The sequence below is a fragment of the Vigna angularis genome, unplaced genomic scaffold (genome assembly GCF_016808095.1).
Source record: "Vigna angularis cultivar LongXiaoDou No.4 unplaced genomic scaffold, ASM1680809v1 tig00000386_4, whole genome shotgun sequence".
Lineage (NCBI taxonomy): Eukaryota > Viridiplantae > Streptophyta > Magnoliopsida > Fabales > Fabaceae > Vigna > Vigna angularis.
This window is the reverse complement of record NW_026294841.1, coordinates 18,608-33,345: the sequence shown is the minus strand read 5'-3', so window position 1 is coordinate 33,345 and position 14,738 is coordinate 18,608. Positions and strand designations below refer to the sequence as shown.

Genomic DNA, 14,738 nt, shown 5'->3' with positions numbered 1-14,738 from the left:
ACAACATTTTCCCAGTAAATAAATCATACAACAATGTTGCAGAAAGCTTGGGAAACAACGAACTTAATACTATTACTGTCATTTTTCTTCTCCTTTTGCTGAGACAGGAATTGCATTCACACCCCAGACCAAAAACTTTTTAGCATAAGAAAACTCAGAAGTGGTTTTTTTGGTAGAAAATAATGTGGTCCTCATCATCCAACCGCAATGCAATGCAATGCAATGAAACAATATGGTTAGCTTCAGTTTTCAAAGCCACTCTGATATGTTGTCCTTTTTACCCTCTGCAGTTTCAGAGGGCTGTTAAAACCCCCCAGGCCACCACCACCAAACAAGACAACAAGGCAATAACAGATAAAAGCCTACTTTGTCTTGCATGCACTTACATGCACCTTTCATTTTTTGCATGCATGATATGGTCCCCTACTAATGCCACTTTTCTCACACTTTAATTTCTTCATAATACCCTTAACCAATCTAATCTAATCAGACATCTTAAAGTATATCTATTTCTTGGAAGTTCCACCTTGAGATTGAGTTAGGTTCTTAATACATATTTTCATTAGTTTGCAATTTTTATAATGGTCAAAAGATATATACACTCTATTATCACTGGAATACAAGTCTAAGTCTAAGTTCCACATTGGATAGAAATAAGAGAGTAGAACATCTTAAGATGAAAAAAGATCTATTAATTCATTGTCTTAAAGTTTTCTATCAATCCCCTCGTGTGAGCTCAGATTTCATTTGTGTATGTATCTTTCCGATCAACCTTCTCTTTATGGGTCCAACGATTACTTCCTAACTCCAACGTATATGTTAAGTATTGAAGTGCATTGATAATAATGCTAATAATGTGACATTCAATAATTGAATCAGAAAGAGTGTGCCATTTTCAGACCAGATTTCGCTTTCATCTTATATAGACTTGATACAGCTCTGGCCATATTAGGCTCGTAGGCTCGTTAATATTATGACTTTGAGCTTCGAGAACTGTGCTAACAAGAACATATTGTGTTGTTCCCTTATATCTGCTATATACTTCCTTAGCTTTTCCATAAACACAAAGAGGAAAAGAAGTCAGGTTTCTTGTTATGCATTTGTTTTTCCTCTACCATTATTCTTCTCCTTTTCCTCTTAAGTTTTGAACACAATTTTAGGATCCTGTTCTTCCTTTCCTGATGCAAGAATCTTCTCCATTTGTTTTATCAAATACCACTGGCTAAAATGTCCCTTGCTTCCCATAGGGACCCATCTTGGTATTTCTTTTGTCTTGACATGCTTGCTTACTGTTGAGGGAGTAAGTCACCTGCTCTTCCTCCTCCTTTGTCTGTCCTTTTTCTTGTAATTTAGTTCGATGTTGTTTCTATGTCAAATAGTGAATTGTGTATGAAAATCACAATGCAAGTTGTGAAATAGAGTTCAGGCCAAAATAGCTCCTTTTGCTTGTGTTTGTTTTATCAATTTTGCTCCATCCACACCTTGAGTTTATCCTGTTCATGGTAGTGCTGCTTTCACTCTTTACCTCATGAGGAACTTCAAGGCTTTTGGTCATGTCATCATTGCTCTCTTCATCATCTCTCTGAGTGCTTGGTGTCATGGACAAGTAGAACTTGACAAAGCTCCTATGGAGAAGGCTGAGAAAGATGCTCTATTCTCCACCATTCAAGGTTTTGTTGGTAACTGGTGGAATGGCTCAGATCTCTATCCAGATCCTTGTGGTTGGACTCCTATTGAGGTGCTTTTCAGTTTTGACCCCTCTGAATGACTATACATCAAAGTGCAAAATTTCATAGCAACTACCTTTATATTGGCTGTGGAAATGTGTAGCACCTTATTTAAACTATTTCTGGTTGAAGTTATAAGACCATCTTGCATTCAAGAATTTCAAATTCTTATTATCTTTTGCCTTACAGATTTCAGGGTAACAACTTATCATTACTATGTCAGTATACAAGGCCTTGAATTTTTTTTACATATAACTGTGAGGTGAACTTGGCATTCTGCAGCAAGCCTTCTGAAAATAAAAGAAAATCACTTGGCTCAGTTTTTAGAATTATACAGAGTCCTGAATTGTTCTTCTTTAAATATTTTTTTGTTTTTTTTTTTTCAAAATGATGGCTTCAAAGTATGAACCTCAGTTATTTTGTCTTTGTTTTCCAGTAACTAATTTGGTCCTTGCAAAATATTGCATGCATTGAGTCACTGTATCTGTTTCCTATTAGGCCATGTTCTCTTTAAAAAAATGTTCCAAAACAGTACATGATATTCAAAACATTGTTTGACTGATATTTAGTATTGTTTTCTGCTGCAGGGGGTTTCTTGTGATCTGTTTGACGGATTTTGGTATGTTACTGTCTTGAACATTGGACCAATCTACGAGAATTCTCTAAGTTGTGCCAAAAATTTGGAGTTCAGACCACATTTGTTTGAGCTGAAGCACCTCAAAACTCTATCCCTATTCAAATGCTTTAGATCACAACGCAGGCATCAGGTTACAATCCCCAATGCAAACTGGGAAAATCTGGCTGGCAGCTTAAGATCACTTGAGTTTAGATCAAACACAGGTCTCATTGGAAAAATCCCTTCAAGTTTTGGTGTCCTAAAGAAGCTTCAGTCCCTAGTACTGTTAGAAAATGGTTTAACAGGTGAAATTCCACCAGAGATTGGCAACCTGAAAAAGTTGAATCGGCTTGTCATTGCAGAAAACTATCTCAGTGGACACATTCCAGATATTTTTACTGCACTGGGTGACTTGTTGATACTTGATTTGAGTAGAAACTCACTATCCGGGTCTTTACCTTTAACACTTGGATGCTTAACCTCCCTTTTGAAGCTTGATGTTAGCAATAACCATTTGGAGGGGAATTTGTTGAAAGAATTTGCTTATCTGAAGAATCTGACCCTTTTGGACCTTGGGAATAACAGATTCTCTGGTGGGTTGACATTGAGCATTCAAGAGATGCATTCTTTGGAGGAAATGGTTTTGTCCAACAATGCAATAGGTGGAGATATCAGGATCCTGAAGTGGGAAAACCTTCATAACTTGGTCAGTTTGGATCTCTCTAACATGGGCTTAAATGGGGAAATTCCTGAGTCTATAATACAATTGAAGAGGTTGAGATTTCTACGCCTCAGTGACAACAACCTCACAGGCAACCTTTCACCAAAACTATCAACTCTTCCTTCTCTCAATGCACTCTATGTTAGTGGTAACAATCTTGCAGGAGAGCTTAAATTCTCTATGGAGTTTTATGGAAAAATGGGAACACGTTTTGGAGCCTGGAACAACCCCAACCTTTGTTGCCCTCTTGGAGCAATTGCAACAAGTAATGTTCCATTTGGGGTAAAACCATGCCAGCAGCAGATCAAATTGGTAGAATCTAACACAAATGGTAGTGATGTTAACAAGACTTTCTATTCAATAGCCTCTTTGTGCCATGCTCCTAATCACTTCTGGTGGACTTTTCCATTCATCATGATTCTCTTCCTAAATTCTTATATAATAGGTCTTTAATCAAGATAGTAGTTCAAATTTGACTTTAACTTCATAGGGATATTAGTTACAGCAACCTGTATTGTAGTACTTCTGTATTTTGTTACGACACAAGTTGACACTGTTTTTTCCATCTTCTTGTTGGCTTCATCTTACCATATACTCCATCTAGTTTAATTTCTCTATTACAATGTTCCTATCAGCTCAGTAGTAGTAGTTCCTGAACACTTGCTTTCTCAGTGTTGAAAGAAGAAACCAAGATTGGCCACTCTACAAATGGAATACAAAACAGTAATGTCAATGTCTCCAAGTCACATCTCCTTACAGTTCCACAGGTGAAGGGTAAGGACCTAACAGTGTATGCTGGTAACACTTATTTTCATCGTACAAATAATTGAACTTATCATTTAATTTCACTGTTTTCTATTTTGTCCGAAGAACGTGTACACACCTTCAAGAGTTGTTGCCTAATCTAATTGATAATCAAGTTTTCATGAACATGTTTTAGATAATATAAGAAAAATATCAACATAAACTTGGTTGCTTTTAAGAGAAATTGACTGCATTCAAGTTGATTTTGAGTTTGAGAAAGTTTAATTAGTAGGTAGGTTATCCAGTTATATATGATTTTTTAAATATATTTTTTATTTTAGTTAAGTCTTTATCATATAATTGTTTTCATCTGGGTTTTTGTAATTTTGAAAATCGTCACAGATTATAACTGTATAACAATTCTAAAGAGCTAAAAAATAATTCCAGAGAATACTGTTCTAGTTTTAAAATCCAATCAAGAAAAGAAATAGTTTAGAGACATATTTGAAAATCACAAACAGTTTAAACACCTACTAAATAATTAGATCTTTTAAAAATTACATCTAGCGTCTAGATGAATTTATAATATATTTTGAATTGTTTCAACAATATGTCCTCTCCATATTTTGTAAATTATTTTGTTCATGTCTTATTAATAAAGAAAAATTTCAACGGATAATTATTATTGAAATATAAAATGTTATTAAACTTTTAGAAAAACAAATTTCTAAAAAATTTAAAAATAAAAATAATTTATATTAATAAAAAAAATTGCCTATAAAGTATATACACTAAAAAACAATTATAAAAGTAATTCTAGTGGGCACTCTTAACAAGAAGAATTAATTACACAGACTTGAATTATAGTTATTGTCTGTATGTTTGGTGGACAGTAGTATATATTGATATCTTGGTGAACATATGCGTCTGTGATGTTAGGAGAATTAGGAAACAGAATCCAGAATGAGACTTTGGCATTTCTACGATTGGATTTCCGAGGCAATGAGATTTATTTATTTATTGTGACTTTAAGAGGGTGAAAGTGAGATGTGAAGGGTAAGGTATGGTCCTATAGGTGTAGGGATAGTTGTGATGTTGATGATGAAATGGTAGGGTGGAAGCAATGGTACAGTGCCTTTAATGGAGGTTGTGGTGTTTAAAGTGGACAATCATATTCTCTTTCTTCAACATTGGTTACTTCATTTCTTCACAGGGCATTAAACAATGTGCAACTGTGCACAATTTAATGCGATCATCATCTCATTGCTTGGATTTGGACTACACCATAATCTCTATTTTTCATCATCTTCTAAGATAGATTCCTTTCAATGTTCCTTTCTAGTTCCACTTTCTTTTACTTAAATAATGTATTCAACAATTATTTTGATTGCAAAATATTTACGCAAATTTTATCGTTCTTTTTTTCATATTAGAATGTCATATTTTAATAATTAGGTTTAATTGTTTGCTTTCTCCTCAGTTTAGTTGAAGTATGTCAAATTTATTCTTCCTTTTAGAAAAGTTGTATTTTCGTTCACACGTGATTCAAAAGTGACAATTGCATCCAAATATAGAAAAATTTGTGTCAATAAAGTCATTTCCGTTAAATGCAGATTAACTGTGTTAACTGATTGATTATTTGACAGTAGAGAATTAAAACGTGGCAAAAGAGTGACAATATTGGTAATGACGTGTCAATGAAATTAAAATTAGGCAACATGGAAATAGGTTATTGAATTGGGAAAATTAAAATCATAATTCATTTAGGGGTTTTGTGAAAGATATATCCATTACGGGTTTTGTTGTGAATGAAATCAAATTAGGGCATTTGGGATAGAGTGTTTTTGAGTTGACGAAGAGTGAAAAATCGCAATTGGGACTTTTGAAAGCAGAACTGCGTTTGGTGATTTGGAAGCGCTTTTCGCATTGTTCGTGGGGTATTTGGAAGTGCGAAGTGGGTTCCATTCGAAGGTCCATTCAAAGGTGCGTGTACATTGCTTTCGTTGGGTTTATGGTTGCTTTGGTGTGTGTGTTTGCTTTTGTTGTGGTCCCCCATAAACTATTATTTCTGTTTGGTTGTTGTCCCCCATTATGGGTGTTCTATGTGGTCCCCATTGTGCAGGTTAAAGTCAATCTTTATGATGTGTTTAGGGTTCAGTACAAAATTATTTTAATTGTTTATGGTCTGTTTAAAGTGCTTTTTGGAAGTGTTGTACCCTGTTATAATGTAAATGTAGTGTTATTTTGGTCAATTAAATGTAGTGTTATTTGGGTAAACTTAGTCTGACATGATTTTTTTATATTAGTTGAGATGCCTAACTGTGATGTCGAAGTTGTCTTTCACCATGGGGCCAAATTTGTGAATTTAAATATGAGTTCGGTGAAACATCTACTTTAAAAATTGACCCAGATAGATGGAGCTACTTTGAAATTATGTCCATTTTTGAAGGAGATGAGTTATATTAATGTTAAAGAATTGTGGTATTCAGTGAGTGGTGGTACTGTGTTAGAAGGAAGGTTAGAACTATTATCTGATGACAAGGGTGCATGTGATCTGGTCAACCTTGCCATATTGAATGGTCAATCTCACCTGTATGTTGTACACATGGTGTCAAATCCTGAGTACGTTCATATGTTGGGGGATGGTGACACTGATAATCGTGTAGAGGTAGAGTGTGAGGAAGAGTCTGACGGGGCTGTTTTGGGGGACGGTGTAGAGGCTGGCAATGATAATTGTGTGGAGGCAGAGGCTGAGGGAGACACTGATGGGGTTTTTTGGGGGAGGGTGTAGAGGCTTACAATGATAATTGTGTGGAGGAAGAGGCTGAGGGAGACACTGATGGGGCTGTTTTGGGGGAGAGTGTAGAGGCTGACAATGGTAATGGTGTACAGACGGAGGCTGAGGGAGAGGATGTTAGGGCTGTTTTGGGGGAGGATGCAGATGGTGACAATCATATTGGTGTAGAAACAGAGTCTGAGGGAGAGGATGATGGGGGACATGATGACTACAATGTTAGAAGTTGGAATAGGACTGAAGAGGATGTGTTGAGTGAAGATCATCTTGTGGAGGTTAATGTCCATGGAGATGAAGTGGAAGATGATTTCTGTAACCGTAGTGAGGAAGTTGAAGTGGGTGGACCAAGTGAGTCTTGTAATCCATTCCAGCATGTACAGGATAGAGGTTTATCTGATAATTCTTGGGAATCTGAAAGTTTAGACAACCTTGTATTAAGTGATTCATCAAATGATGATAGAGACCGTTATGGAAATTTTGACATTTTTTCATTGCCCAAAAGTATGGAAGAATATAACTGGGAAGTGGGGACATTCTTCAGTGAAAAAAAAGATTTCACAGAAGCAATAAGAAGCTACGATGTAGAGAATGGTAGGAAATTGAAGGTATTTAAAAATGATAAAAGAAGAGTTTGTGTTAAATGTTGTGGGGCAAAAGGGAAGTGTCCATGGTACGCATATTGTGCATATAAGGCTGCCCAAAATACATGGCAGTTAAGGAAGATTATAAACAAGCATACCTGCAGTAGAGAATTTAATGTTTGTTTAGTCACATCAAAATGGTTAAATGAGAGGTTAAAGAAGACCATAAAAGAAAATCCAAATATTAATTTGACTAACCTCCAAAACAAAGTTTGTAAGAAATAGAACATTAATGTGTCTCGGTCAACAACCTTTAGGGCAAAGAAAATGGCATACAAGAAAATTGAAGGTGATTTCGAAGAACAATATAAAAGAATATATGACTATGCAAATGAGCTGCTTAGGTCAAATCCTGGATCAACTGTCAAAGTTAGTGTAGAACCTAATGAGGGGAACCAAATATTCAAGAGACTTTATATGTGTTTGAAGTCATGTAAGGTGAGCTTCATATCATGTAGGCCCATTGTAGGTTTGGATGATTGTTTCTTGAAAGGGAAATATGGCGGTGAATTGTTAACTGCAGTTGGAAGAGATGGTAATGACCAAATGTTACCTTTGGCATATGCTGTTGTGGAGGTGGAGAATAAGGAAACCTATACTTGGTTTTTGGAATTGTTGATTGATGATCTTGGTGGTGTTGAAATTTGTTCAACATATACATTTATCTCAGATCAACAAAAAGTAAGTTATATTTCTTTATTTTCTAGTATGACACCTTAGTCTTTCATGTTCATGTCTTTTAAATTAACTTTTATACTTTCATTGAATACTTTGGTAGGGACTTTTGCCAGCAATATAAGAACTTCTACCTCGTGTGGATCAAAGGTTTTGTGTCCACCACATATATGCAAATTTTAGGAAAAAATATCCTGGGAAAAATCTCAAACGTCTATTATGGAAGACAGCATCATCAACCCATCCTCAAGCATGGGAGGCAGTCATGAGAGAAATAAAAGTTGTCAATGTAGAGGCCTTTAAGCACTTGATAGTTATTTCACCAAGGTATGTTTTCAAGACTGTCAGCCATGTCAATTATTTACAACTGTTTGGTTGTGTTATAAATGTATGACTTTTTCTTTATATAGAGGTCAAGGTCCAGGTTTACACCTACAACTGCTTGTGACACCCTAGTAAACAATATGTCTAAAGCTTTTAACAATGTGGTCTTGGATGCAAGGGCTAAGCCCATCATAACAATGATGGAAGACATTCGTATGTATCTCATGAAGAGATTGGCAAGAAATAGAGACAAGATAAGTTCATATGAAGGTTCCTTTTGCCCCAAAATTTATAAAAGATTTCAAAAGGAATTAAACAACACAAAATATTGGATACCTAGGTATGATTTCATAATATGAAGTTGTATTTGTTTTAATTTCTTTACTTTACTTGCTGACTTCAATCCAAATATCATTTTGCAACTGGTCAGGATTGAAAATATTTGAAGTGAGACACACTTCCAACATGGGTGAGAAGTTTGTTGTTGACATAGATAAAGTGGACTGTAGTTGCAGGAAGTGGAGTATAACAGGAATCCCATGCTGTCATGCCCTCACTGCCATGACATTTTTAAACATCAATGGAGAAGACTACATCTCACATTGGTTTACAAAGTCAACCTATGAACAAACATACTTTCCAATGATATATCCTGTCAACGGTGCTCATATATGGGAAATGACTTCAATGCCTGATGTGTTGCCTCCACCTAAGAGGATTTTGCCTGGTAGACCGAAAAAGAAAAGAAGATTAGAGCCTTGGGAGCTTAAGAAAGATGACACTGAACTAAGACAAGGTGAAACACGTAAGAGATGTGGCATATGTAGACAGCTTGGATATAAAAGAAATACTTGTCCACAAGTTGCACAAGCTGCTCCAACAACTCTAAATGCAACTCAATCCAGTCAGATAACTCAATGCGAGATTGAACAACCCCAACAAAGTCAGCCAGCAACTACAACACAAGCTGACCCTACTACAATAACACCTTAGAACTGATTTAGAAAGTCATAAGCTGTTATTAATATGTATTCTGAACTTTGTTTTGGATAGCACCTCCTTTTGGATACAAACTTCAATATGTATTGTGGGCTGATGTATTATGTGATGAATCACACTGTTGTCTGTTCAATGAATATGATGTCCATTTGAAGCACAATTTCTGATTTTATATTGAATGTGCATTTGAAGCACAACTTTGATTAAATCTTATAATTATTGCTTCACTTATTAGTTATTGTCATTTGAAGATAAATGAGAAGTGCAATATTGTTTCTACTGTTATATGTTGCTTGTCCCAGAGGATCTGGTAGTTCTTAAGGTGTTAAATAAGAAAATGTAAGGTATTGAATGTTGTAGGTCTATATTTATTGTTTATGTATAGTCAAATGTTGTATTTTATCTATTCTCTACATTGTCACCGGCCATTGTCACATTCATGACTATATTGTTGCTGTCATCAAATTTGAATTTAGCTGTTAGGTTCTTTTTGGATAAACTTGTTCTAAATATTTTCAGAGAAAAAAAATGAGAGTTAAATAAAATGAACTTTTCTCATAAGTTAAACTCAACTTATTCTGTTTAGTATAAATGACAACCACAAATTTCTATCAATGAGTTTCTAGCTTAATAAATCTGAACCATATCACTGCAACTTAGAGATTGAAAGAACATGCACCTTCTTCAACAATATCATTGCAAATTAGCTATTGAAAGCAGAAATTGAGATTTGTCATTCATTTAAAAACATCACATTACAATGTTGCCAACATCGACATCACAAAAACTATCTAATACAACACATTGTCTAATACAACACATCATGGAATTTTAAACAAGATACAAACAAGGATGACATTAATAAACCCCATAAAACATAGCATCCATGTTAATTGCTTCTCCCATTTATGAGAAACCATAGCAGATTTCTCCAAACTAATAATTTTTCTCCTTTGCCTAACAATAATAGTATCCCTTTCATCCAAATTATCTTCATTGCACCATTTAAAATAATTGCATCCTTGAAGTTCTTCGTTTCGAGTCCAATGTTCAAAACCAACCACAAACATTTCATTACTCAAAAAATAAAGTAATCACAAAAATGAAACTACAACCACTGAACAAACCTTGTAATTAGGGCATCCCCAAAATTGCTTGCCTTCGTTCTTCACAGTTTTCGCCACTCTCAACACAACAACCTCCCCACAATGACATATGTTGGTTTGAACCAATCCTCTGGATGAAACAGTACGAGAGCTCCCCCATGAGCAAGACGAACAACACTAATGATTCAATGACATTGCCACTTCCTAAGCCAACGCGAAAACGACACAACCTCACAACCACACTTTCTCAACCAACCCCAATCCACACAGTACCAACACTTCTTCAACCAACTCCAAACCAAAAAACAACAATTTCTCAACAAACACCCAAAGAGGGAGGAAGAAGACAAAGAAGAAGTAGAGGAAGATAGTAAACTCACCAAGCTACTGCCAACACAAAACAGTAAACAACAAACCCTAACGAAGAAGAAGACAACCAACACGATAAAGTCTCACCACGCATCTCTCACTTATAACCTCGTTGGGGTACTTCCTACTTAGGGCATCCACGTAAACCTCTCATTTGCCAGCTAAACCATATTCTTTTGCCACATTTTAATTCTCTACTGCCAAATCATCAATCAGTTAACATCGTTAGTCTGCATTTAACGGAGATGACTTGATTGACACAAAATTTTCTATGTTTGGATGCAATTGACACTTTTAAACCACGTGTGGACGAATTTGCAACTTTTCTAAAAAGGAGGACGAATTTGACACACTTCAACCAAATTGGGGACAAAACAAGCAATTAAACCTAATAATTAAGTTTTAAATTATAATCGGAAAAGAAGGTTGGAAAATACGTTAAAATTTAGTTCTTGAAAAATGAAATTCGAATTATAATTAATAAAAACTGGTTAAAAAATAAATCAAAATTCGATTTTTTAAAAATCGAATTTTGTTGGCCTAAAAAACTTATATTAAATGTTTAACAGAATATACATGGATAAATTTTAAAACTAAACGTGGTAAAAAATTCTTTCTTTTCGTATTAATGTTTTACTCTTAATTAATATATATATATATATATATATATATATATATATATATATATATATATATAATAATAATAATAATAATAATAATATTATTATTATTATTATTATTATTATTATTATTATTATTATTATTATTATTATTATTATTATTATTATTATTATTATGATGTGAGAGCCTAATGCAAACTTACCCAAATTAGGGTCTTCCAACACTAGTACACAATAGTTAGAAGAAGTGCTTAATCATTGTTACAAAAATAAGTTTTGATGTCCATTATTTTGAATTTTGACATTAATCTAAACTTCGATGTATTAATCACAAACATTAATTTAATGTCAGAGGAGAAAACAACGTTGAATGACATCGATTAACAACCAAACCGATGTCCATTAACTAGAACACTAGGAAAACCAATGTCTAAAGTTGTTGAGCGAAAGGATCTACACATTTGAACACATCTTTTTGCAAATGCTTTTGAACACTTCTTTTGTGCTCAACAATAAGGGGCACTGTTGAGCATTACGAATGCTTTAGCGTTCAACGAGAGGGAGAAATCGCTGAGCATGAAATTTTGCACTGAAAATGAGGGTAATTGACGTAAGATATGGTAAGGGTTGATGTCAATTGACGTTTGTTATGGTTAAAACCGACATCAAATGTAGCTTTTTTCTTAAAAAATATATATTTGTTTTTACAATTTTATCAAACCTGAAAATTAATAAATTGAAGATCAATTAATATAACTTAGAGATTAATGAGTTCCAACTTTTGGATACAGTATTTTAATTTGTTGTGTTCTGGATTACCCATAACTCTAACTACATTTGAAATTTGAAACATAGGTTAATATTAATATAACTAATCAATTGATACGAAAAAATATAACACTTAGGATTATAACAAAGATTTCAAGTCAAATTTCATATTTTTATGCAGGAAAAAAAATCATACAACTTTGCATTATAATACTGTATAATAGATTGTTAATTTTTATAATGTGAAAGAGCTACCAAAAGAATTAAAAAAGAATTGAAAAGATAATTTACAAGTGCACATAACTTAATACATAGCCTCTTTTCTAAATATGGTTAAAATGTTTTATTTGAAATTTTCTTTGTTAAGTAAATGTTGATCAATAAGAGAATAAGTAGATGTCAAGACTTTAAATAATCTAAAAAATATTCATAAAGCTTAAGATCGTGAATAAGGAAATATCTTAGGATTTGAGTTGAAAGCTCAAATGTATGCAAACTTTATCTAACATAAACATATGTCAACGTGACTTAGCAATCCACCTAATACGATATATATGTTTTTATAAAGCAAAAAAGAGAAATTTATGTTACAGGGTAACACATTTAATATTTCTCTATGTCAAAGCTTGACAAACAATAGAATAATAAAAAGATATTAATAGGATCACTTCTTCAAAAGTCTATATAAAGAGCTTTCAAAGAACAATTAAATAAACAACTATTATTTTCTAAGTGTGAAAACTTTGTTAAATTTTCTCCTTGCTCTACAAAATTTATACGAACATTATTAATTTGCAAACTAATAAAGACGGTCTAACCACCATATATGTCGAAAGTGACATTCTAAACATCACTACACAATTTACGTACGAAAATAGTTCAATATATGACGATTTGCATGTTGTGATGTGTGTTATGTTAAAAAGTTAACATATAAAAGATACAGAATTTGAAAATGTAAACGTGTAAGTTTATGTTGTGATAAGAAATTAGAAGGGTAGAGGCAAAGCATTTGAGGTTTTTGTTAGAAAGTGGGTTTCAAGCCTAACTCAACCCCACAAAACCGGCTTGTAAGGTGAGGTTTGAACCTCACTTATATATTATAATTTAGCCTTATCTCTAGTCGATGTGGGACTTCCAACACACCCCCTTCACGCCGAGGTATAAACATCTCGTGCGTGATAGTAGAAATTGGGTGGTCCGATAGCGACCCGATTGTGGGTGGAAGAGAAGAATAGAATGCCCACTTAGAACTCGCTAGGATAGGCTCTAACCATGGCTCTAATACCATATTAGAAAGTGAGTTTATGCCTAACTCATCCCCACAAAACCGGCTTGCAAGGTGAGGTTTGCACCTCACTTATATATTATCATTTGGCCTTATCTCTAGTCGATGTGGGACTTCCAACACACCCCTTTCACGCCGAGGTATAGACATCTCGTGCGTGATAGTAGAAATTGGGTGGAGTGAATAATCTGATTTTGATTGTGTGTAGCCCAAAGAAAGTAAAGTAGTTGTCAACTTGTAATTCCATTGTCTAGAGGCTTGTTTGAGTCCATATAAAGACTTCAACAACTTGCAAACTTGTCCTGGTTTTTCAGATTTATAACCAAGAGGAAGAGACATGTATACTTCTTCATCTAGATCCCCATGTAAAAAGGCATTAGTTACATCTAGTTGATGTAAATACCAATGTTTGGAAGCTGCTAAAGCTAGAACCAATCTTACTGTTGTGAGTTTGACAACAGGTGAAAAAGTCTCAAAGTAATCTAAACCTTGTTGTTGTGTGTAGCCTTTGGCTACAAGCCTTGCCTTGTATCGTTCAATACTCCCATCAGCATGCCTCTTTATTTTGTATACCCATTTACATCCGATAGGTTGCTTTCCATTAGGTAGATCAGTCAAAACCCAAGTTTTGGTATTTTCTAAAGCTGCAATTTCTTGATCCATGGCATTTCTCCAACAATCATGTTTGATGGCTTGGTTATAGGTTTTAGGTTCACTAACTTGGGAAAGATTAAGGACATATGATTTATGAAGAGATGATAATGCATCATATGATAGATATGAAGAGATAGGATATAAGGTACCTGTGGATGACTGAGTGGCGGAAGAAGTAGATGACATGTTGCAATGATAGTCCTGCAGATAAGATGGTGTATGTTTTGGCCTAATTGATTTCCTTTGTGGAGTAGCAGTGACAGGTTCAACAGAAACAGGCTGAGAAGAGAAAATAACAGGGTCGGAAACAATAGAAGGAGGAGATGTAAGTGGTAAAGAGGGTTGATCAGTAACTTCTGAGAAAAGAGGTGATGGAGGTGAAATAATTTTGGTGACAAAATCCAAGGAATTTTGTGTATTAATAGGTGAGTGCTTGTCACTAGTAAGAAAAGGAAATATATTTTCATAAAATACTACATTCCTTGATAGAAAAATTTCCCTAGAATTGAAATCTAACAAAAGGTAGCCTTTCACTCCTGTTTTAAAACCCAGTAAAACACATTTTCTTGCACGAGGTTGAAATTTTGTTCTATGAGTTTGAAGAGTTGAAGCATAGCAAAGTGAGCCAAAAACTCGTAAGTAAGTAATGTCAGGTTTAACATTGTGTAACAGCTGAGATGGAGAAAAATATG

The 14,738-nt window shown here is 34.3% G+C and overlaps 1 protein-coding gene across 1 annotated transcript; it reads left to right on the top strand.

Moving 5' to 3' along the window:
• The first annotated feature begins 1,024 nt into the window (after positions 1 to 1,024).
• Positions 1,025 to 3,658, top strand: LOC128194887 (piriformospora indica-insensitive protein 2-like). Its single transcript, XM_052871328.1, has 2 exons — positions 1,025 to 1,738; positions 2,315 to 3,658. Exons 1-2 carry the CDS (start codon positions 1,529 to 1,531, stop codon positions 3,515 to 3,517), a joined length of 1,413 nt encoding a protein of 470 aa, XP_052727288.1. The 5' UTR covers positions 1,025 to 1,528; the 3' UTR covers positions 3,518 to 3,658.
• Positions 3,659 to 14,738: the final 11,080 nt, after the last annotated feature.